The sequence below is a fragment of the Erpetoichthys calabaricus genome, chromosome 3, assembly GCF_900747795.2.
Source record: "Erpetoichthys calabaricus chromosome 3, fErpCal1.3, whole genome shotgun sequence".
Lineage (NCBI taxonomy): Eukaryota > Metazoa > Chordata > Cladistia > Polypteriformes > Polypteridae > Erpetoichthys > Erpetoichthys calabaricus.
In genome coordinates this window covers 119,137,749-119,163,872 of record NC_041396.2, presented here as the reverse complement: position 1 = coordinate 119,163,872, position 26,124 = coordinate 119,137,749, and the positions used below count along the sequence as shown (strand labels likewise).

The 26,124-nt window shown below is 38.9% G+C and overlaps 1 protein-coding gene across 2 annotated transcripts in view; it reads right to left on the bottom strand.

Moving 5' to 3' along the window:
- LOC114649337 (calpain-1 catalytic subunit-like) overlaps positions 1-26,124 on the bottom strand; it is a 125,766-nt gene that overhangs the window by 80,510 nt on the left and 19,132 nt on the right. For both annotated transcript variants that reach the window (XR_007934344.1, XM_028798843.2), the window contains exons 5-6: positions 18,876-19,009; positions 816-990 (exon numbers count right to left, since the gene is read on the bottom strand). Coding sequence is in view for 1 of the 2 variants with exons in the window: in XM_028798843.2 (XP_028654676.1) it covers positions 816-990; positions 18,876-19,009 (309 nt within the window). In the remaining variant the exon portion in view is untranslated. The remainder of the gene's footprint in view (positions 1-815; positions 991-18,875; positions 19,010-26,124) is intronic.

The window sequence follows — 26,124 nt, the reverse complement described above, 5'->3', positions numbered from 1 at the left end:
TTAAATGGCCTTGCACCAGACTGCATCAGTGACCTTCTCCATCGCTATGCTCTTGTTCACCCACTAAGGTCCTTTGATTCTGGAAATTTTGTTGTGCCTCACACTAACCTGCACTGTATGGGTGACAGAGCTTTCAGCAGTATAGCACCCAGACTTTAGAATGACTTCCCGAAATTAATTAGATCAGCTGACTCAATTCATTCTTTTAAAAAACAACTTAAAACTCACCTGTTCAGGAAGGCTTTTAACTTAATCTAACATTCTGACCCACCTTTCAGTTTATGTCTCTATCCAGATGCTCAGGATAATTTGTGTGTTATATCACAAATTATGTTTTTTGTTTAGGCTTTCTTCCAGTATTGAATTTAGCATTTACTTTGTTTTATTGCCTTTTATTCTATTTAATGCTTTGTATATCCTGTACTTAACTGTTTTAGTGTTCTATGCAAAAAATATTTGTATTGAATGTTACATATACCCTGCTGTTCTTTCTGAGACTTTGTGAAGCACCTTGAGCATGGGAAGGGTGCTATATAAATAAAATGTATTATTATTATTATTATTATTATATAGCAAAAGTACATAGCTACAAAACATATGCAGAAACATGCATTACATAACAAGGTAAATGAATAATTAAAAAATAAATAAATAAATAAATCTAATATTTAATCCATCATTATTGAAAAGCATTCTATGAAAATTATTATGAATACTATTGAATTTTTTTTTTTCAACACAACACCTACAATATTTATTTGTGGATTAATGATATTACAATGGATTCATGCAATACATTCTGTTGTCATACGTACACCAGGAGATGATCCACATCCAATTAAGGAGTTCATTTCTGTGGCCTTCCTCATTATTGACCAAAGATCTTCTGGTGGGTTATTCAGCTTGATAGTCATCTGCACTCCTCCAGTAAAATCTAATAATGCCTCTGAGATGCTTCCATGTTGCATATTAGTGTAAGATCCACACAGCCTTTAAAACAATGACAAATAATATAGTTAATGTAAACAATATGGGTCTGTTGCAGTGTGCTGTCATTTTGGGATGATCCTGTGCTGATCTGGTCTGGTAAGTTAGTAACAAGACAACTTTCGAGTTTAGCGTTGTTGCAGTGTGTCCCAGAGCTGCGAACTAGCAGTGCACTAAGACTAAAACTAAGTGTAGTTGAAGTATGCTTCATGGAGTAGAAGAAGGGGTAGTTGTATACTAACTTAGTACTCTGGGTAATGTTACAAAATGAATTCTGCACACATCAAACAGACTGTTATGGACATGAAAAAACATTTATACACTATTAAAAATATATAAACCATATTTCATATTCATATTTTAACATAAGTATAGCATGATACTCATATACTCTATTTAAATAAATTCGATAGAAAAAGACAAACAAGGCAGGGAAATATTTATATTGCACTATCTACAGGTGAGTTGATAGTCCAAATAAAGTACATTTTCTGCCAGTTTCCTCCATGCTATATTCTTTTGGAGTGTTGAGGAGCTATCTTTATGAGTGTACTCCCAACCTGACAAGACATCTCTCACAATTTGTACAATATAATACAATTTATCTCTATGTAATTCAGTTTGTATTATAGAAACAGCTTGTGCTCTATTGTGATATACAGTATGTGCTGCAAAGAGACATTTTTATGAATATTGTCCTGGCTCTGACTAGGTATTTAATATGCTTTGATGATAGTTGGATTAATTTGGTTATTAAAAAAAGCCAGGTGCATAATAAATGACAATTGCCAACTCCTGTGTATTATCTATGTAACTGGGAAATGAGTTACAGATAGACAATTGCATTTCAGTTACAGTTCTACTAATGTGTACCTTTATTTTTATTAAGTTACATGACAATATACATTTCCCCATGCTCTGTCCCTTTAAATTTAGAGTAATGTGTAATAGCATGTTGTTAATTGAGAGAGGGCAAGGCTTTAACTGCTGTGGTACTGCCATTAACACAAAACATGACAACTGCAGATTAACTAAACTTTAGACTCTTATTCTGTTGTTCACTGAGACAGCACTTAGACCAGAGGATCATTTACTTTTAATACCATACTACGCAGTCTGGTCTTCATCCGCTGCCAGTACCGTTCTATCTCCGGTACACTGAAACTGACCCCACATGTTTATACATTTCACTTAATTTAACACAATGTTTAATTTAGATAATGGACTAGTTAAATGTAAAGCATAAATTGTGTAAGCACTCTGATGAGCATCTGTTAAAATCCATCCATCTTCTGTATTTACCAAACCTACGCAGTCCTGCTTATAGCCTGAAGGAACTACCTGCATTCTAAAGTCTAAAAACTGATCACTGAAAAGTCAGTTATTATTCATTCCTATTGGTTTGCTTTTTTTAGTATTCAGTGACTATCCAGCATTAGTTAGATATTGCCTCTAAGATTATTGAATTACATGACCAAGTTTTGTGGTAACATAAAAAGAATGAAATTAACCGCACCCTAATAGCATAACGTTCACCATGTCCAAATACGTAAGTGTTTTTTTAACTATAGATTAATGCAAGGGACTGTGTTGACACAAGGCCATTTGGAATCATAAATATTTAGAAATCAAAATTAGATTTGAAAGGCACAGGCAAAATGTTTCATATGGCCAAACTTTGATTTCATATTCTGGACGCAGAGAGAAAGACAGGTAAGAAATGGCATATATGGAATTGTAGTATTTATTGAGCTATTTTTTTTTAAACTGCTCACTCCTTGATTACCTGTCTGTCACAAAAGTTTATATATCTTACTGCTATTTTGTTGAAAAAGATCAAGCCTTCCAGCTATAAAGCATTTTCTCTGAGTCAACCTGCCTGTACATATTGGGAAAACCAAGACCTGAGCCAGGGACAATAAACTTGCCCTTGTTATTGTTATACCAGAAATTCTTATCTGATGATGTTGATGTTTATAACATTGTATTTCAAGAAGCAGACCCCCGTGACCCTGTGTTCGGATTCAGCGGGTTAGAAAATGGATGGATGGATAATTAGATTTTCAAATTGAAATGCACTTCCTCTTTGAGCATGTTTGAGTATCCTGTTCTTTTCACTTTTTGTGAGGTGTGTAAGGATATGTTTCTAGGCTAGCACTTATCAGCAAGATAATGTTTATTATGATCCTAGTGTTTGCAGAGTTTCATCATCTGGACTATGTAGAGTACTTTGCATGAAATGTACAGTATATCTATGCTGGAAAAGCACATTTTAAATTGAAAAACAAGCACTCTGTTGTGAGTATGCATTTTGAAAATACCAACACAAGAGTGAATGATTTGGAACACAGACATACCTCTTTGCCTGGGGATTTATTGCAAATGTAGAAAGGGTGACAACCTGTTTTGTACTAAACCATGTCTGCAATTATTTGTAAGTTTTTTGAATCTGGAGTTGTGCAATGGAGAGGTTCCAGATTCTGATAGTGACTTACTCTATATGATAAAGTTTTGGTGATATATCAATCCATTCACCAAATGTAGAAATATGGTCCACCAGCTCCTCCTCATGCTGCTCAAAGACAGGCATTGCCTTACCTATCAGTTGCTCCAGTTTATCTGCATATAATATGTCAAACATGATATCTTGAAAAATTCACTTTTTGCAAACTGTAACAAAGTCTGTCCTCAAGAAAGAGTTCATCTCTCTGTTTGGCTCCACTTCAACTGAACACACAGACAGTCTGTTTAGACTATCTATATTAAATTAAATACTAACAAGGCAGACTCATCACAGAAAGCACTATAATATATAATCTCTCATTCTTCCTGATTAAGAACAGCAGCAATATCACAATGGATAAAATATTAGAGCCAATTAAAAATTACAGAATGAATACCTATAACACTATCATTGAATTTGGATTCTTTTTCCCAAAGATACTGCCCAGAAACACATGAATGTAAAAATACAGGTTAGGTCAGGTCAGATTGGGGAGCATGCATTGGTACAGTGCGTTGCCGCACCCACAACACGACGAAACAGCTCGGGATCCTGATTCACTTCATCTCATCGATCTCCACCCACTCCACCCTTCCTGTACTGTTTTCTTCACCTCTCTTCCACACTCCCCATTACTCTGTACTGTTGATCCCAAATATTTGAACTCACCCACCTTCACCAACTGCATTCCCTGCATCCTCACCATTCCTATGACCTCCCTCTCATTCACTCTCATGTATTCTTTCTTGTTCCTACTGACCTTCATTCCTTTCCTCCCTAGAGCATATCTCCACCTCTCCAGGGTCTCCTTGACCTGCTCCCTACTTTGCTACAGATCACAACATCATCCACAAACATCATAGTCCATGGGGACTCCTGTCTAAGCTCATCTGTCAACCTGTCCATCAAGTCAGGTCAGATCAGGTTAGTGAGCATGCATTAGTACAGTGTGTTGCCGCACCCACCACCCAACGAAACAGCTCAGGATCCTGTTTGGCAACCCCTAAGACAGACATGCGGTCCAGTCCCACCCTTTGGAAATGACCATCTATCTGCTGTAGCCAGGTGTTACAAGGATGGCCCCTTGGTCTGCTTCAGCTGCTCGGGACCCCAACAATGAGGGTCCTGTGAGCCGGATCACCCTTGGGGAATCGCGCCACATGGCCATAGTGCTGTAACTGACTCTCCCTCACAATGCAGGTAATGTGCCTCATTTGAGACTCATTTGGCACAAAGTCAAACCAGCAGTACTCAAGGATTCTCTGAAGAGACACAGTTCTAAAAGGAACCCAGGCTTTGTCTCTCGATAGCGTCCATGTCTCGCAACTATATAGCAAGACAGGAAACTGCAGGACTCTAAGACTTGGACACTCATCCTTTTGCACAAACACCCCTTTCCAGCAACCTCATGGCCCCCCATGCTTTCCCAGTCTGTCTACAGACTTCATAGGAAGTGTCATCAGTGACAAGAATTGCTCTGCTGAGGTAAGTAAACCTCTCAACGAAGTTGACACGGTCTCCGTAAACAGACAAACTGCTGATGTCTGTGCCCAAGAGGTCATTAAAGGCTTGAATCTTGGTTTTTATACAGGACAAGGGAATTGAGGAAAGCCCTTGGGAGCCCCTTCCCCAGAAGAGTTATAACCATCAGAGAGCCAATGGGGTCAGGCCTGTTGGGGATCAGAACTGGTGTGGTGCTGAGGTGTCACCAGCTGTATGGCAACACTCAGGTCCCAGTTTGAGGCAGCCCATCCAGGTAGGCACGTGTAACAACTAGTTGAATCAATACATTGTACTGAAAATAGCAATTGTACTGTACACTACGTAGCTCATATTAGTCTTTGCAACACAATGCTCTCTGAGAGACTCCTTTAGTAGCCTTAAGAAAATATTCCTTGAAAAATTCAAACCCCTACTTAAAAGAAAATATACTGCTCATCAGATTTTAGTTAGAACACAATACACAGGACAGTCTTCCCTGTTGCAGTCTTCAGGATCTACCTATTTTTCACTGATACTTCCACCTAAAGCATTGATAAATCTCCCGTGCATCACTTAAGAAGCAACTGCATGCAGGTTACTGGTCACTCTTAAACACAGAAAGGAAGATGGAAATGGTTTATACAAGAAACAGCACACTCAATTAGACATCAGTGCACTATCGCACCTCTAGAAGTTTCACCATTTAAGGTGGTACCAGGGTATTTACAAATTATCCTAGAGAAAAAAAAGATTCTTTTTTAATATAAACCAATTAAGCTTCTTACTTAAAGGAAGGAAAAAAGACTGGAGAGTAGTAGCTCTCCAGACCCACACTGAACAATGAATAAAATAATTACTGTAATGAAGTTGCCAACAGACAATAAAAAGTTCTTCATATAGGTGAACAGTGACAGTTGGGTAGTTCCAGGGCCTCACTGCCTGGATTACCTGATAAAAAATGCCATTCTGATGATTCATGGTGTAGTCAGGGATAAAAAAAAATATCTGTAACTAATGTGTTATTGTGATCTGTAAGCCATCTTTCTAATATACATAATTATATTTTAGGAATGCACTGTCATTTAATACATAAATACATACTTGCTATCTTACAAGCAGGTAGATTTTTTCTTTCAAAAAACTAAGGTGTGCCCAAAGGTTAAAATAACTAGATGTTACTGTTTCTGTGGGCCTATTAGTTTTAATGCAAGCAATTTCATCTTACTTGCAGTATTACATGTTACCCTAATACTCAGTGAGTTACTGATTGTGGCCATAGGAAGCAATTAGGGATTGTAGAATTTTTGACCTTTTGTTGGCCAGCACAAAGTGCATTCCAAATGTTAATGGGGATTAATGATGGTCAGCCAGAAGAGTAAATGGACTACTTGGTGTAAATAGTTAATAAAACTTAGTGGACAATATGCTTATTAAGCTAATGCCAATGTTCAATGTCATCAGAAATAGTATGTAAATAGTTAATTTGAATTATCACATGAAATGTCTTAAAACAATATGATGTAATGTAACAGTGATGACACTGTTCTAAGGGTATAAACTAGCATATACTGTACCTCAGTCACTTATTAAAACTGCTGTGCGATGGATTGGCAACCTGTCCAGGGTTTGTTCCTGCCTTGTGCCCTGTGCTTGCTGGACTGGGGCTATGTGTGCCCAGGACCAGGGACTGTGCATTAAATACTACTACATGAGTCAAGGGACGTTTTTGACATTCAAGCACCTTCTCACAACCCCCCAGCCAAAACATTACTACTCATAAAACGATATACTTAATCCACACATAACACTATGTATAGTCCAGTCTCTAAGTATTTGGATATTGACATAGTATTCATAATTTTGGCTCTGTGCATCACCACAAAGGATTTGTAATAAAGCAATGGAGACAAAAGCAATCAAAGGGTTTAACAAAAATATTATATGTGCTGTTTAGAAAAGACAGATATTTTTTTAAAATGGTATCCTATTTTCAGGGGCTCAAAAGAATTTGGACAAATTAACATAATTATAAATATAATTAAATATTTTGAAAATCGTTTGCACTCAGTGACTGTGTGAAGTCGGGAACCCATGGCCTTTTCCAAGCGCTGGGTTTTCACCATAGTGATATTTTTTCTTGTGGTAAGCCCTCTGTCTTTAATTTCATGAAGTTTTCTCTTGATTGTAGACATTTGCAATGCTAGGTCTACCTCCTGCATCATGTTGTTGGTTTGGCTAAATGTTGTGAAGGGGTTCTTCTTCACCAAGGTCAGAATTCTGCAATCTTGAAGATCAGTAATCTTCTGTGGTTTTCCAAACCTTCTGGTGTTGCTGAGTCCACCAATGTATTCCTTCTTTTTAAGAATGTTCCAAATGGTGGATTTGACCACTCCTTGTGTTTCACCTGTCTCCCTAAAAGGTTTGTTTTGCTTTCTCAAAATAATGAAGGATTGTTATTACTTGCATGGACAGCTCTTTGGACCTCATATTGAGAGTTCACAGTGACAGTGTCTAAATACAAATTTCAAATTTGGAATCAATTCCAGATTTTCGACCTGCTTAATAATTAATGAAATAATGAGGGACCTGCTCCCATCTGGCTATTTGACCCCCGGAAAATGGGGGGTGGGGGGGATTATGCATACAAATGTCTTTCATTCCTAAACATTCCATATGATATTTTTGGTGAACCCCTTAAGTTAAGGCTGAAAGTCAATCACATAATGATTTTTTAAATTTTAAATCCATTGTGGTGGTGTACAGAGCCAAAATTATGAAAATTGTGTGTACTGTCCAAATACGTACTCTATGGACCTGACCATATATTGCGATACAGGCTTCAAAATACAGTGCATCCTTAGAATGATGGACAAAATAATATAAAATATATACAGTAAACAGAAAATTTTTTCAAAAAAAATGTGAACATATGTGAACACAAACTATACATTGTTCACTGCTTCCATTTGACACACCTCAAATATTTTTGTTGAGTTTTGTGATTGTGAAATTCAATTTGAAATAAAACTCAGTTATTTCACTTATGCTTCTCTAAAAGATACTTGTACTTTTTAATTAAACAAATATGGTGTAAACTTAATCAATATATAACAGACACTGTACATATGACTGATATCTTAGTAACATTCCAGAAATTAACAAACTTTTACAAAATGATATAATCAATAAGTACACAATATGATATGTGCAAAATTAGAAAAATGAGTGCCAATGTCATGTACTGGTATGCGGCTTTGAAAGGCCCATCTTCCCTTTGATTCTTAGGTAGTTACAGCGTGAATTATATTCTGTGAAATTTGAAACTTTTAAAACAAAAATATTTTTCACAATATTTGAAAGCAGCTATAGATAGAACACTGGATGTGTATGTGTATGTAATTCTTATGGTTCATACTTAACTGTCATTTTTTTGTATTGTTTTTATTTATGCATGGAATGCGTATACACAGGTCTACAACAAAGACATCCGTCAGGAAGTATGTGAATTTCCCCTTGGGATTAATAAAGTATCTATCTATCTATCTATCTATCTATCTATCTATCTATCTATCTATCTATCTATCTATCTATCTATCTATCTATCTATCTATCTATCTATCTATCTATCTATCTATCTATCTATCTATCTATTCAGTATCCAGAAGCATTTACCAATACTTAACAATGGTAACTGATTATACTCTGCTTTCAGCCAGTTAGTTAAACTTAGGGTACAATGTGTTTTGAACATGTAACCATACGCAAGACCTGTGAGTAATCAGCTGGGCTGTGCTCCTTCTACTTATGACAACAAGGATAACTGAGCTAGGGGTAAAACTTGTGTTTAGATATGGAAATAACTGAATGAAAACTTTGAACTTCTGTACTGTGGCATAGAGCTGACACCGTTACCAAAATGCTGCTCAAGGTGATTGATTTGTTGCCTCACCCCACATGTCAGTCCTGTCTAAGACAATGCTTCAATTGGACATATGATTTTTGAAGATCCTGCTGAAACGTTGCAAAATAACTGTATTGTCCTATATGTTTTCTCAGTTGCTTTGTTTATAGGAGTATATGAAATATTTTAAAGCATGTTAAATATATCCTTTCTTACAATAGTGTTCAACTATAGCATTATACAGAATGTTTTGTGGTTAAGGACACTTCAGGGAAAAGCCACTGGGTCACACTAGACTGGATTGAGGCATACAGTATCTCACAGGTGGATTACATTGAACTCCTGCTAAAAGAAAACAGAATTCAATTGATTTTGACTGCAGCTGATACTCTTCATTATTAGAAGCTTATCTATCAATCCACCCATCCAACTGTTTAAAAGCCTACACTTAATGGACTAAGTCATTTCTTTCAAGTGTTTGGAGTTCTAAATGAAATTCAAAGTGCTCAAGGTCCTCAGTTTGCCTGAAGACATGTACAGGCATTTGCTCAAACAGCATGAATCCAATGGACTTTCCTCTTTCCATACAAACAACAGACAGAAGGACTTACTCAGAAAATGAAAATATTAGACAAAAAATAGAAATATTAGACTAAAATCTGACTGGACACACTTAATTAAAAAGTAGAGTAAAATTCTGAAACAACATATACTCAGTTTGACTAATCATTTGCTAGCTTATCTATATATTTTTCTTGACATTAAAATGCAAGAAAATAGCCACCACTGTGTGTCCTTGAACAAACAACTGTAAGTATACAGTTAAACTATCAGTTAAACCCTTTTGGAAAAGTAATCATAACATCAAAAAGGATTCAGATACAGGTAAGAATATCAGAGATGATACTCTTAGGAACAACAGGTAATATAGGGAGAGAATGGAAGGTCTGCTGCACAAATACCATGTAACTGCTTCAACCATATACAATGAAATGTTGAAGGTAGTTGAGTGTAGCTTAGAAATACAAAAATACAGATTTGATTAAACACAAAGTAAAAAAAAAAAATTTCAAACTCATACTGTATGTAATCGACTGGTTACAACTGCATGTTTTCTTGAGGCCAAATATTCATTCAGCAAGTTTTTCTTAACTCCCTAGCTGACGCACACCGTAGCATACGGCGGTGTAAGAATAGGAACGGAAAACGGTGAGAAAGGAGTTCAGAAATCAAAAAGAAATAAATACTTCTTGAAAGACGCAGTTGTAAATAGGTGTTTTGGTGGGGACGACAGATAATGAGTCGAAAGATCTAACCCTAGAAAAGGCCACATACAACTGATCGTGGCTGAAGACTGGTATCAGGTCTGTGCTCTGGTCTTTGGGTATCCAACAGTGCATGTAGAATTTCCGGCCAAGCAGGATTACATGTGAAAGTGATAAATAAATCAGGCTTTCTGAATTTACGTAGTATGGCCATGGCATCCTGATAGGTTTGTTGCATGTATCTTGGACTTCCTGGATATGTGGACGGTAATATGATCATTTTGCCTACACGTACATTGTTATTTTCAGTGTTTGCTTGCAGTGCTTCTGATAGTTCTTGTTGACATAATCTGAGATAGTTGAGACGCGCGCCCTCTGTTTTAACATACACATCTACAACGTACTGTTGGAATAGTTTGCCGCTGGAGTGCAAAATACTAAATGTATTTCTCATTGCTAATCTGTACGCATAAAATTGTCATTGAGTAAGCCTTATTTGCTTGGCGGTTCTTTTATCTTTATGCCAGCCAATGTCTCCGTAAGGGAATAAAAGTGGGTAAACCATAGGATCGCAATTCATATTGAGTGTGGAAATCTATTTACAGGAGTTGCCTATGGGATAGATGCAAATGTCCCTTTTGTTAGGCGGTTCACCATCTTTTCTGACAAAAATCGGTGCAACATCGGTGTGACATGTCGGGGCATTGTATCGTCGTAAATCCTGCCTATGGTTTTCCTTGAAAACCATTCATACAGATGCTGTTGGATTGGACTGAGCGATTTCATGCATGTGTTTGTATGATGTAGAGAAGGGGTTGATGGTTCTGAGCATGGAATCTAGCTGGAGAAGTACATTTTCGCTGCATGCAGAGTTTGCTTTATTTTGTAACCGTACTTCAGTAGCTTGCGCTGTGTCAAAAACATACAACTGTCCATATCCTGGAGAGGTAGAAGTGTTAGCGTATAGTGGAGAGATTTGATGATAAATTTGCCCATGTATTTTAAAATAGCATGGTCCGTGGCCAGGAGGTTGAGTTATCTGTGCACCAATGGAAGCAAACGCTAGAGAAGAGTTGCATTCTCGAATGTGTTCACGATAAATGTTAGCTTCTGATGTTTGCTGTGTAAGAAGCTGTTGTAAAGACACAGGTGGCTCCCGCAAAGGTGGTAAAGCTACTTTACCGGTAGTGAGAGTGCATTGCCTTCGTCAACCATTTGTGTCAAGAAATAACCCATTGATAGGAATAGGCAGTTGCCGGATCCTGGAATAGAGATGACGTTGTACAAAAACCCATCAACAGAGCAGTATAACAAAAACAGCAAGGTGTATGGGAGGCTGCAGGCAGCGTGGGGAAGGGTTTGGAAGAGGACAAATAGGAATCGAGAAATGCCGTGTCGGCTGCGTGTAGGCGGAACCGGTTTTGAAGAGGAGCTGCAGGCAGCATGGGGAAGGGTTTGGAAGAGAATGAATAGGAATCGAGAAATGCCGTGTCGGCTGCGTGTAGGCGGAACCGGTTTTGAAGAGGAGCTGCAGGCAGCATGGGGAAGGGTTTGGAAGAGAATGAATAGGAATCGAGAAATGCCGTGTCGGCTGCGTGTGGGAGGGACTGGTTTTGAAGTGGAAGCAGGATGAACCAGAAGAGAAATATATATAAGAGATAAGCTCTTAAAGCACTGAGGAAGCAGATACTCTTCCCATTTCTTTTTCTTCTTCATTTATCTTTATCCGCCTATTAAACTCATCAATTTATTTATTTTTACTAGCTTTAAGTTTTACTCCATTCGCCATGCTCTCTTTCTCAGGGGTGGGGGTTGATTTGTTTTCAATCCTATTTTTTGTAAAAATTGATCTATTTGTATGGAATGATTACAATAAAATGTAAAAAAAAAAAAAACAGCTTTATATTTTCTTCTGATTGAACGCTCCATCATAGATAAAGAATGCTCTTACGATAAAGGTGTATGAGGGTGTGAGATACAAAAAACGCAAATCAGTGCAAACATTCCTTCGGAATAGTTCGGGCATTACCGTGTGGACACGTAGGCACAATAGAAAGAGAGAGAAAGACAGAGGTTAGGAGTACGCGCTGATACAGCGCATTACCGCACCCACAGAGAAAAAAAAAGGCAATGTGCTCCGTGGTTACTCTTTCAGGTGTGAGTTAGCATATCATAATCCCTTATACCAATAGCGTCAGTTTTCCGCATTCGACTTATATGACTGACATTATAAAATACCAGAAATTATACTATAAAATCAAGTCCCATCTTATCCGTGGGAGAACCTATCCGTGAGTATATACGGTATGTGGAATGAAAAATAAAAACTTTGTGTTTTGGTTTTATCACACAAAAGGTATCATTATATGAATAATTTGAGTGTACTTTAAAGGGTTAATATCTGAATTGATTTTATTTAGAAATATTCCTTTCAAAGTAAGATAAATTATGTAAAAGTGTATCACGCACATGCACATGGGAGGCAACTAAAGGGCTCAAAAGAAAGCAATTCCCAGTCAAACCAGAGGGTGGCTAATCTTTTCTCTTATCTCCCCGCAGACCAAATATGGGAAATTTTGCCTGGTTCCCAAGCTGCCACTTCCGGTTCCACCCTAGAAGATGCCACTTCCAGACCAACAGAAGAGTCCACCTCCTAATGACATAATTTCCACATCCCAAAAAGTAGTAGCCCAATGACCTCATTTCCAGTTTTGGTCCCAAGATCCCTCTTCCTGCTTTTCAACTATATATCCTACATGTTTCCTAACCTGTTCAGTTCTGTTTTGGACTCTTGTCTGTAAAGTCCATTTTTCTCAACCATTTTACATTTGCAGACAATTCTCAGGTATGTGGGAGACTGCCCCAAACCTATTTGCTGTGTCAAGGCTTGATTATTTACCACAAGTGATCAGTCAAAATATGACTCTGGGAAAATAATCATTGATTTGGGTTTATACAGGTGCCATCTATAGGATGTGATTAGGTCAACTGCCATAAATCCTGTAGATGCCAGAAATCCCAGAGAGATACTAAAAGAAAGTTGAGCTGGTAAAACTGAGTACAAAAAAGTCCATATCAAGTGCATTTGGGTATATATGTTGCTAAAAGCTACCTCAAACTGCACGTAAAAGAGGTGCAATTTAGATTTTTGGTGTATTTCCAATGTTTTTGTTTGACTATTCAAATTAATTTTTCAATTCAACCAATCAACACAAACTCAACATGAGCATGCATAGATACCTAAGCTGAATGTGTCTTGTCTGCTCAAAATTAAGAAAAATAAATTTGCCAAAAGATGTGACCAAATAGTCCACCATGAACACCAACAGCTGCTTCACTATTTAACAATATTTTCAGTGCAGGACAATTTTTGAATTTCTTAGCTCTTGACTGTCATGAACTGCTTTCAAATTATTTTTTTCTTACTTTATTTTCACTTTTTTATATTTATTTTTTCTGTTGAGGGTTTTGTTATCCATGGTATTCATTTCTGAATTTTTTTTCCGGAATTTTCTTGTTTTAAGGGTATGAAAAATGTTTCACATTTTCCTGTGATGCCATATTGTTTCCCAGAGATGCTGTCATTCTGTGCAGTGTGGTTTTAGTGCTTGCTGTTGTGTTTCTATGGCCAGGGTCATGCTGCATGTGTCATCAAGGGTCAAGGGTATAAAGGTCAGCTCCTGATACTTCCTGGTTTCAGAGATTCAATAAGAGACATTCCCTCTTGGTATGTGCCTTCATGTTTGATTTTGTGGTTTAATAGTATTACTGCTTTGTTTTCCGACTTTAATTTTTCCCTATGACCCTCTAGACATGGAGCAAGTGAATTTTATTAATGTGCCCATTAATTAAACCCCTGAGCTGAAATATGAAAAGAACAAAACACTTTAGCATATTAAGGAAATCAATCACCATTCAGTCACCATTCAGGAAATTGTAAGTATGTCCAAGGAAGACTGTCAAGAGTTTGCAAGAAAATCTTGATCAACAGATGGTATCAAATAGTCATAAGCAGAGGAAGCTGAAGCTAAACTATTCATTCAAGTGTGAGTTTAGTAAGGACATGTAGGAGCAAGCACATTAGTGAACAACACAACATCTCTGACCTATATGAGTTAACAAGTTGCATGAGAGAATTTCCTTTTATGTGCATCTGGAGGCTTAGAAGATACAGGGAGACCAAGAGTACCTAAGAATGATTGTAGGATGGTTGCGTAAAAAATAATTATCCACAGGAAAATTTTACTGCTCAAGACATAGAAGAGATTCTCATTTATGTTTCATTATTAACATCCGGCGCCGCCGTGAGTGGCAGCCTTTTCAGCAGCTCCGTGTATGACTGTATATGTATGTGTACTTTTCTACTTTTATTTTTCTATTTTTATTTATTGATCACTCCTATTACTTTATTTTATGTGGATTCGTTCCCTGGACACACTTACTTTTACAACGTGGGCATGGATTTTTACACGCCGAGACTCGCATATTCAAGTACTCAACTTCGAGCGCTGAGAACAAATGCCAGTGCCGGTGTGGTTCCATATTTACCTGACGAGGTAAGAAGGCGGTATCGTGGCAGCAGAGCCGGCACTAAGCTAAAAATGAAGCGGCTTGCGAGAAAGTGGCGTTTCAAGCCTTCGGTGCCTTCTGTGATTCTGGGGAATGTAAACTCAATCTCAAATAAGATCGACGAACTGGCTGCGCTGGTGAAAAATGTCAGGACCTACAGAGAATGCAGTTTGTTGTGTTTTTGCAAAACCTGGCTAAATAACACCATCCCAGATGCCAACGTGGAGCTACCCGGGTTTAGCACAGTTAGAGCGGACAGCGATGCAAGTACCTGTAGGAAGCACAAAGGAGGAGGACTCGCTCTCTATGTTAATACACGGTGGTGTAACTCTGGACACATTAATGTCAAAATCTCCACTTGCTGCAGGGATATCGAACTGTTGGCCGTAAGTTTACGTCCCTACTACTTGCCCAGAGAGTTTGGACATGTCATTGTTGTCATCGTGTATATCCCTCCTCGGGCGGACGAGGAGTCAGCGAGTGACATCATCCATTCTGCTGTTGCTAAGTTACAAACGCAGCACCCTGAGGCGCTTGTGCTAATCGCTGGAGACTTTAACCATGTGACGCTGGACAAAACATTACCTGCATTCTCCCAGTATGTGGACTGTAACACCCGGGGAAATAAGACTATTGATTTACTGTATGCAAACGTTAAAGACGCATACAGCGCCACCCCGCTGCCTGCGCTTGGGAAAGCAGATCATAACCTGGTTCTGCTTCAGCCTCACTATAAACCAAAAGTGAGAGTCCTACCTGTAACCAGATGATCATTCAGGAAGTGGACCCCGGAGGCTGAGAATACTCTGAGAGAACTTTTTGGAACTACAGACTGGGATATCCTGCAGGAATCTCATAATGAGAACATTGAGGAAGTTGTTGACTGCACTACTGACTACATCAACTTCTGTATGGACATTGTAGTTCCAGTAAGAACTGTACGCTGCTATGCTAACAACAAGCCATGGATTACAAGTGACATCAAGGGCCTTTTGAACCAGAAGAAAAGGGCTTTTAAAAACGGTGATCAGCATGAGCTCAAGCGCGTGCAGAAGGAACTCCAAGTCCAGCTCAGGGCGGCGAAGGAGCAGTACAGGAGAAAGCTGGAGCAGAAGTTGCAGAATAACAGCATGAAGGAAGTGTGGGATGGGATGAAGATCATCACTGGCTGCAGCTCGAAGCGGGGTACCACCATTGAGAGAGACGTGAAGAGAGCAAACCAAATGAACAACTTCTTTAACAGGTTTGACCACCCTAACCCACTCTCACTCTCACCTCGGAGTATTGCACCCTCCACACATCCTTCTGCTGATACCAGCATAGGAAAGACATCCCCACCCATAATTACAACAGCGCAAGTGAGCAGAGAGCTGAGGAGACTTCGTGCCAGCAAAGCAGCGGGTCCAGATGGAGTATCGCCACGACTGCTGAAGGTCTGTGCATCGGAGCTGGGGGGCCCTCTACAGCGCATCTTCAACCTGAGCCTGGAACAGGGGAAAGTCCCGAGGCTTTGGAAAACATCTTGTATCACCCCAATCCCAAAGGTATCACGTCCTAGTGAGCTGAATGACTTTCGGCCTGTTGCTCTGGCATCACATGTGATGAAGACCATGGAGAGGCTGCTGCTTCACCACCTTAGGGCACAGGTTCAACACGCCCTTGACCCTCTGCAGTTTGCATATCAGGAGAAGGTGGGAGCAGAGGATGCCATCATCTATATGCTACACCGATCCCTCTCTCACTTGGACAGAGGTAGTGGTGCTGTAAGAATTATGTTTCTAGACTTCTCTAGCGCCTTCAACACAATCCAACCTCTGCTCCTTAGGGACAAGCTGACAGAGATGGGATTAGATTCATACCTAGTGGCATGGATCGTGGACTATCTTAAAGACAGACCTCAGTATGTGCGTCTTGGGAACTGCACGTCTGACATTGTGGTCAGCAACACAGGAGCGCCACAGGGGACTGTACTTTCTCCGGTCCTGTTCAGCCTATATACATCGGACTTCCAATACAACTCGGAGTCCTGCCATGTGCAAAAGTTCGCTGATGACACTGCTATCGTGGGCTGCATCAGGAATGGGCTGGAGGAGGAGTATAGGGACCTAATCAATGACTTTGTTAAATGGTGCGACTCAAACCACCTACAACTGAACACCAGCAAAACCAAAGAGCTGGTGGTGGATTTTAGGAGGCCCAGACCCCTCATAGACCCAGTGATCATCAAAGGTGACTGTGTGCAGATGGTGCAGACCTATAAATATCTGGAAGTGCAGCTGGATGATAAATTAGACTGGACTGCCAATACTGATGCGCTGTGCAAGAAAGGACAGAGCCGGTTATACTACCTTAGAAGGCTGGCGTCCTTCAACATCTGCAATAAGATGCTGCAGATGTTCTATCAGACAGTTGTGGCGAGCGCCCTCTTCTACGCAGTGGTGTGCTGGGGAGGCAGCATTAAGAGGAAAGACGCCTCACGTCTGGACAAACTGGTGAGGAAGGCAAGCTCTATTGTTGGCATGGAGCTGGACAGTTTAACATCTGTGGCAGAGCGAAGGGTGCTCAGCAGGCTCCTATCAATTATGGAGAATCCACTGCATCCACTTAATAGTATCATCTCCAGACAGAAGAGCAGCTTCAGCGACAGACTGCTGTCACTGTCCTGTTCCACTGACAGATTGAGGAGATCGTTTCTCCCCCAAACTATGCGACTCTTTAATTCCACCCGGGGGGGTAAACGTTAACATTCAACATTATACATAGTTATTGTCTGTTTTTCACCTGCATTGTTATCATTCTTTAATTTAATATTATTTATTGTATCAGTATGCTGCTGCTGAAGAATGTGAATTTCCCATTGGGATTAATAAAGTATCTATCTATCTATCTATCTATCTATCTATCTATCTATCTATCTATCTATCTATCTATCTATCTATCTATCTATCTATCTATCTATCTATCTATCTATCTAATAGCAACAGAATAACTTGTAGCATGACAGAAGATTCTTTTACTTTATCTCTTGATTCTCATTATCTCAGGGGATATTAAAGTTGCTTCCACAAAAACTTTGCATTAGCACTTTGCTTGTTTCCTTAACCTTGGTTTTGCATTTTCTATATTGGGCTTTGATGTGTTTTGACCCCTTGCCTGGCCCCTGCTTATGATTTGTCTGTTCCTATTCTGTGCCTTTATCTCCCAGTTTGTCCCTCTCTAATTATTCACATAACACACTTCATTCTTTTAAAATGTCCTTATCAACACAAAGTGCAATAGTCTTTTTTTGAAACTGGAGTATCCTTTCCTTGCCAGCTGGGTATGACCATTATGATGTAGTTTAAAGACAAATAAAGGACAAATTGTTATACTCAGTATAACAGTGAGGAATAGTCAGAGATTAGAAAAATTACAAAAGAGGATATAAGACTCAAGGATGTTAATGGAAACTAAGGTTGTAAACAAAAAAACAAAGAAATACAATTGCAGAAAAATAAAATCTCTCACAAAGGTCTTTTCTTTATTTTCAACAAAGAAAAGTCACACCAATTCCCATCTTTTATAACCTGTTATGTGGCACATATATTCTGTGCCTATTAATCACACAGCATCATAGTGACATGATACACTAATGCACCTGATGCACCACACATGAAAATCAACCATACAAAATAATAACAAAAAGACAATATCCAAAGATTATAAAAATAATAAATAACCAACCAAGGCATTAATCTACATGTTCCTGACAGGATACAGGATAAATGATGTAGTTTTCAATAAAAGTTGCAAAAAGCATTATTTTAGGGAGTATGTGTTCTCTGCACAGTGTAATAGGAAAGTCAGAGAGCTAACCTATTGAGAAGATATTGTTTAAGACACCTGTTAAGGCAATGTTATTAATATTAATACATGGCTTTGTGTTAGTTGAGAGATTGCTGTACTTTGCAATGTATCCAAGCAATTAGTATGGCTTGGTGAATGTAGTTTTGTCAAGCTTTCCCTCTGTGTATTTTATTGAATGTAGAAAAGACCTGCAAAGCTCTACATTGATCTGCATAGATATCTGTGAAACAACTCTGAGCAGGCAATGTTCTTTTGTTTCACTTTACTCTTTTTGTACAAGTGGAAAATAAGCTAAATATGTAAAAAAAAATCAATTACTTACTTAGCATATGCTTTTTCAAGCAAAGGAGGCCAGAACTCATTTAACGTTTTAGGTGAAACACACAGGTATTTCCCATCAAGAATAGGCAATTTGTCATCGATCACCACGTCCACCCACTTTCCAAAATACCAAAACTGAAATGAAAAAGAAGCATGTAGCCCATAGGTGAAGGTAAATATATAAAGTTAATTATACATTTCTTCTAAAAAAATGAAGTATGCAAATTAAAACATTATATTCTGGAACTCCTGCAGCAAAATTAAGTTTACTTCTTAAATCATACTAGTTTTACTAGGTTTAATAGTTTCATTTTTTAATCTGTAGAGAAATCTTGGAACTCTGAAGAACTATTGCAAATGAGAAGATGTAGCATCTGTGTGTGATTTTTCCCTCACACCTACAGAATAAGTTCAACTTATGCAGCAGTTATTCTAGTGTCAATGTGTGCATCCAAGCTCCACACAGTGCATTTGTTTCTTTGCTTCTCTCTCACTCTCGCTCTCTTTCTCACTCCATTCCCCCATTTCATTCATTCATAAATCCTGTGTTCCCATACTTGGTCCAAGTGTACCACAGTACTTTCTATTTATTGTTCCAACTTATTAATTAAGCGGGTACAACATCTCTACTTCACATTTGTGCTTCTAGATTCAAAGAACATTTGGAATTTCACTGATGTTGCCAATAAAGAAATTCCCTATCTGTTTGTTGAGCTTGTCTATTAAATGCATCCAAACTATTTGTGTTGAGGGACTGTAAGTTACATAAATTACATTGAAAGAATTTACTGATTTTTTTCACAGTATCTATTTTTAATATAGCATCTTGATAATGGGCACAAAGATTTAAAAGGATGTTGTTGTGGAAGATCCAGTTAGGACCAGAATTGTAGATTATTGAGCATCAGGAGCTGGGAAAGAAAACTTTGCTAATAAAAGGCTCAGTGATCCTGGAATTAGTAGTGGAGTGAAAGGTAAGGGATGTACTTGAAGTAGGAAGAAAAGCCAGATCAAGTAGAGAAGGTGGAAGATGAGAACAGGTGGAAAAATTACAGAAGATTCTGAGGCAGGAAAGTGGACCAGCTTAGCAAAGATGGGATTTTATTTATCCTATTTATTGTGTTACTCTTCTGTCACTTTAATTTCATTAATGTAGTTAGTTGTTTAACATATACCTGTGCTGATTTATTAAACTCTCTGAATTTTTAGCTAAACATTTGACATCACTACAGCAGGACACTGGATCTGTGGTACATGCAAATGTCCTCAGCGTGACAAGGGAACTAAACATGAAAGAAGAGGGAGTCACTGCCAAACCGCAACTGGCACTAGTGGAAGGAAGCAGGGTCTCTGAACTGGGACTCTCCTCGTTTTCAGAAAACATGGCATTCAATCATCAGTACTGGTTATCCTTGATCTGTGCAATAAAATGGATTAGCTTTGATTACTTATAAGCTCTAGCAACTGACTATTCATTCACTGCAATGTTTTGCTTTACTGGAACTTGCTTGGATGTTTTAATTTGTAGCAAGGCTGTCAATCTTCCTGGGTACAATCTTTTTGGACACGATCACAATAATGACTAATGCAACAAATGTAAAGGTGGCGTAGTTTGTTTCTTTATTAACAAATTGTGTTGCATAGATTTTAAAGTGCTGGGATGAAGCTTCTCAACTCATGTGGAATTTATGACAATTAATTGCAAAACATTTCACCTGCTAAGAGAATTCACATCTGTCATTCTAATTGGAGTTTACATGCTGCCTCAATGAAATAGCACTACTGCAATGCAGCTTTTAGTTGGTCAGGTGTTAGTTGCTGAGAATAAATACCCAGATTCCACAGTTTGCATCTTTAGTGACTTTAATAATCCTACTGTGGTATCTGAGCTTCCCAAATGCAAACAGCTGGTGAAATGTGCAATTAGAAAGGAGAAAACTCTAGATCACTGTTATAGCACTATTTCTGATGCTTACTCTGTCATTTCACTGGCTATTTCACTGGTCCCTTTCGGAAATTCTTACCATGTCATGATATTTCTTGTCCATTCATATAAACAGTAATTGATATCAATTTAACCAGATATAAAAACAGTGCATAAGTGGACTAGTGAGGCTATGGAGAGACTACAGAATGGACTGGACCTTACTCTCTGCAAGGTATTCAGAGATGCCTCTGATGGATTAGATGAGAACACAAATACAGTTACTTCTTCAATAGGTTTTTAACAGGAAATCTGTATTCCACTGAAAACAGCAAATACAATAATGACAACCCATTTATTAAAATTTGTGCTAACTTGCACTTTTTACACTTTTCATTTTTCTGCTACTGTATATATAGTTCATGGATGCAATTGATTACTTTTTGCAATGAATTTGGATTTGTTTTTGTGGATATTATCTGAACTGGGTTCACAGCCTCAGAGATATCTAAATATTTTTGTGGTTCACTGGATGAGACATTGCCTGATTTATGTTCATGGTGGAGATACATGCTTCAACTGGAGTAATAATCTGATGTTTCCACCCACCTGGCTTGTGGCACTGGGGTGATCATGCCTGTAATACTCATCGTTATATATATGTGGTTGCATGTTAAAACCTTCAAATTCTGGTAATTATCTTCATGTGCCTCTTGTAATATCCTCTACTATGCTTCTTCTAGACTTTTGCTGCTTTGCTATTGCCGCTCCTCTAGGCCACCCCAACCCACCTGTCTCATCTTCTCCACTGTACTGCTGAAATGTTATCTGCTACTGTCAGAGAAGTATTGGCTCTCTACTATGCTGAAATATTTTAAGCACTGTGAGTATGGGAAAGGAGCTATATAAATAAAATGTATTATTTTTATTATTATTAAGAATAAAACTAAAGAGGAGTCTTACAAAAACAGAGACAAATATATTTACAAAGAAGTTAAATATCAAAAGGTGAGAGCCATTAAGGATACAAGACAAAGCTGCAACAGAGCATTTCCACAAATAATTGTTTATCTGCTTGTTATTTTTTAAAAGAGATAACTGCTTACAAATGCAAGCCTCCTCTGACACATTCTAATCCTTCTCTCCCTGACCAATTAAAGATTTTTTATTGCACGTTTCAAAAGCACCCCTCCACCACTCAGGATGTCAAACCACCTGACTTACCTCTCTGTTAGTTCAACTGCACTTCCCCTCTCAGCATTTATGAGCAGAGATAGAAATGTTGGAAAGCTCCTGACCCAGATAACATTCCTCCATTCTCGCTAAAGCATTGTTATGATCAGTTAGCCCCAGAATTTACAAAAATTCGTACTTAGTCTTTGGCTCACTGCAAGGTCCCTGTCTGTTTTAAAGAAACCACAATCATCCCTGTGCACTGACGTATGTAATAATGAAGTCATTTGAAAATCTGTCACAAATTCTGACCTTGACCCATGTTGGTTTGTTTAAAAAAGGTCAAAAGGTCAGCTGAGGATGCAGTGAACTTGGCTCTCCACTACATCTTGCAGCATTTACCCTCTGCAGCTACATATGTCAGGACCTTACTGTGTTTGAGAATTTCAGTTCTGCATTTAATAAAATCTGACGAGAGCATTTCCAAACCATTAGGAGGGTGGCAAGCCAGCCCAAGTTGATGCCAGTCCTAAGTCCAGATAAATAGAGGCAGTTAGTGTCAGGAAAGGCATCTGCTGTACAACTTTAGCTAAAACCTTAAGGATGGAATCAAGCAAATCGTTTTCAGAAAATGCTAGGGCAAACCCCATTGGCGATATGCAGGGTCTTTGTCTGACCCTTGTGGGAAGTAAGCAAGAGCTAGAAGAAGCAAAAAAAGAAGACTGGGTGCTTTTGGGAGGTTGGGGTGAAGAAAAGGGTAAGCTAAAGGTAAGAGTGGGGACACTGAATGATGGGACAATTACTGGGAAAGGAAGAGAGTTGGCAGATTTGATAGAAAGGAGGAAAGTGGGACTGTTGTGTGCAGAAAACTAGATAGAAGGAGGAAAGGTCAAGAGAACTGGGAGAAAGCTTTATCTTATTGTACAATGGAGGAAATGAGCAAGAGAGAAATGGTGTATGTACAGAAGCATCCGAACACCTATAAAATAGGCTTGTCAAGCTGGGCCTTGGTGAGGCTGTAGATAATATCCATTGTGCATATACTTCTCAAGTGGGTTGTGAGGAAAAGGAGGATGTTTTCTTGGCATAAATGGATTGTTGGTGGAGATCTAAATGGGCATGTGGGAAAGAGCAGAGAGGTGATAGAGAGTGTACATGGAGGGTGGGGAGTAGGGGGAAGGATAGTAGATTTTGCCATGACATCTGATTTGGTAATAATTAACACATAATTAACACTGGATCCACCCCCACTCTGGCCAAGAGCCTATCAACCCTTCCAGGGAGGTCCCCCACCAGTGTAGCTGGAAGGCAACACACCATGCGAGACTGTTTGTCTCTGGAGAAAAACTGCACTTAAATCCCCCTAATGACTGAGTCCCCAACTATCTGTACCTCTCTCTCTTTCAGGGAACTGGTTTTGTGGTGGCCCGTTGGGGGTCCTCATGCCTGCCTACCACCTTAGAATCTTGAGAGACACCGTCCAGCTCCACAAAGACATGGAAACAGTTTGACACTTCCAGTTCTGGAGTTGATGCCCCAGACAGTGTGCACCCTTTACCTTGTGCCTTATGACTGTGACTTGCCTATCTCTGCCTGTCTAGTCTGGAGTCTCCTCTCACGCTACCTTAGGGGTGGCACACTATCTCTCTAAAGAACACCTGGGGCAAGTCCCTCAATTATCTACAACAAAACAGGCCAGCCAACTCCTCTACCAGTTCAGTGAACGTGAGCTTGAGGTGCTGGATCAGCTGGCATCTCCTGCAAATGTACCCCTCATTGAAGACTAGCTCCTCCAAGCCATTCTCTAAAAATTCCAACATCCAACAGGACTTGCATTGCATTGGCCTCGTTATTAAAATTTGACTTTGGATTACTAAGGCTGCATGCTTTTAAAGTTTTTTTTAATTAAAATTAAAAGATTTAACTTAAATGGTAAACTAAAAAAAATGTAAGCCAAAAATGAGATTGAAAAACTGCTACAGTTATTTTACACCTTCTGACCCCCTAAGCTCCTGTAATATTCTCCCCAACGACTGCCTGCTGTTTATCCTACAATGAGGTCAACTTTATTTTTCTTTGACTGCTCTCCTAGCTTTATGCTGTTTTTATTCTTTACGTAAAAGCACTCCACTCACACCATTTGTATTGCTTTGTATTAATGAACCCTTAAACTGCTTCCCTCTTGACTGCTCTACTGTCCTGACCACTAAGAACTGTTCAATCTAGAAAAAGTCACTTACTGAATATCCACTGTTAGTTAATTTGTCTGCCCCTACACCCTTTTGTGCCTGCATCTTAACAGCTGCTGCCTGCCTACATACTGCTGAGCCCTTCTTTTTACCACTTTGAAGTCAGCAGTTGCCCCTTTTTTCAACACTAAGGAATTGTTGCTTATTTTACTTACTTCAATGCCAGTTATTTACAGTGGTGTGAAAAACTATTTGCCCCCTTCCTGATTTCTTATTCTTTTGCATGTTTGTCACACAAAATGTTTCTGATCATCAAACACATTTAACCATTAGTCAAATATAACACAAGTAAACACAAAATGCAGTTTGTAAATGGTGGTTTTTATTATTTAGGGAGAAAAAAAAATCCAAACCTACATGGCCCTGTGTGAAAAAGTAATTGCCCCCTGAACCTAATAACTGGTTGGGCCACCCTTAGCAGCAATAACTGCAATCAAGCGTTTGCGATAACTTGCAATGAGTCTTTTACAGCGCTCTGGAGGAATTTTGGCCCACTCATCTTTGCAAAATTGTTGTAATTCAGCTTTATTTGAGGTTTTTCTAGCATGAACCGCCTTTTTAAGGTCATGCCATAGCATCTCAATTGGATTCAGGTCAGGACTTTGACTAGGCCACTCCAAAGTCTTCATTTTGTTTTTCTTCAGCCATTCAGAGGTGGATTTGCTGGTGTGTTTTGGGTCATTGTCCTGTTGCAGCACCCAAGATCGCTTCAGCTTGAGTTGACGAACAGATGGCCGGACATTCTCCTTCAGGATTTTTTGGTAGACAGTAGAATTCATGGTTCCATCTATCACAGCAAGCCTTCCAGGTCCTGAAGCAGCAAAACAACCCCAGACCATCACACTACCACCACCATATTTTACTGTTGGTATGATGTTCTTTTTCTGAAATGCTGTGTTCCTTTTACGCCAGATGTAACGGGACATTTGCCTTCCAAAAAGTTCAACTTTTGACTCATCAGTCCACAAGGTATTTTCCCAAAAGTCTTGGCAATCATTGAGATGTTTCTTAACAAAATTGAGACGAGCCCTAATGTTCTTTTTGCTTAACAGTGGTTTGCGTCTTGGAAATCAGCCATGCAGGCCGTTTTTGCCCAGTCTCTTTCTTATGGTGGAGTCGTGAACACTGACCTTAATTGAGGCAAGTGAGGCCTGCAGTTCTTTAGACGTTGTCCTGGGGTCTTTTGTGACCTCTCGGATGAGTCGTCTCTGCGCTCTTGGGGTAATTTTGGTCGGCCGGCCACTCCTGGGAAGGTTCACCACTGTTCCATGTTTTTGCCATTTGTGGATAATGGCTCTCACTGTGGTTCGCTGGAGTCCCAAAGCTTTAGAAATGGCTTTATAACCTTTACCAGACTGATAGATCTCAATTACTTCTGTTCTCATTTGTTCCTGAATTTCTTTGGATCTTGGCATGATGTCTAGCTTTTGAGGTGCTTTTGGTCTACTTCTCTGTGTCAGGCAGCTCCTATTTAAGTGATTTCTTGATTGAAACAGGTGTGGCAGTAATCAGGCCTGGGGGTGGCTACGGAAATTGAACTCAGGTGTGATACACCACAGTTAGGTTATTTTTTAACAAGGGGGCAATTACTTTTTCACACAGGGCCATGTGGGTTTGGATTTTTTTTCTCCCTAAATAATAAACACCATCATTTAAAAACTGCATTTTGTGTTTACTTGTGTTATATTTGACTAATGGTTAAATGTGTTTGATGATCAGAAACATTTTGTGTGACAAACATGCAAAAGAATGAGAAATCAGGAAGGGGGCAAATAGTTTTTCACACCACTGTACTTACAGAGGTGCCAGTGTCAGCTACTACTGCTTACTGCCCTGCCTCACCAACACTAGTTTGAATACAAATAACAAGTATATGTAGAACTAACAAGTACCTTTTCTAAACA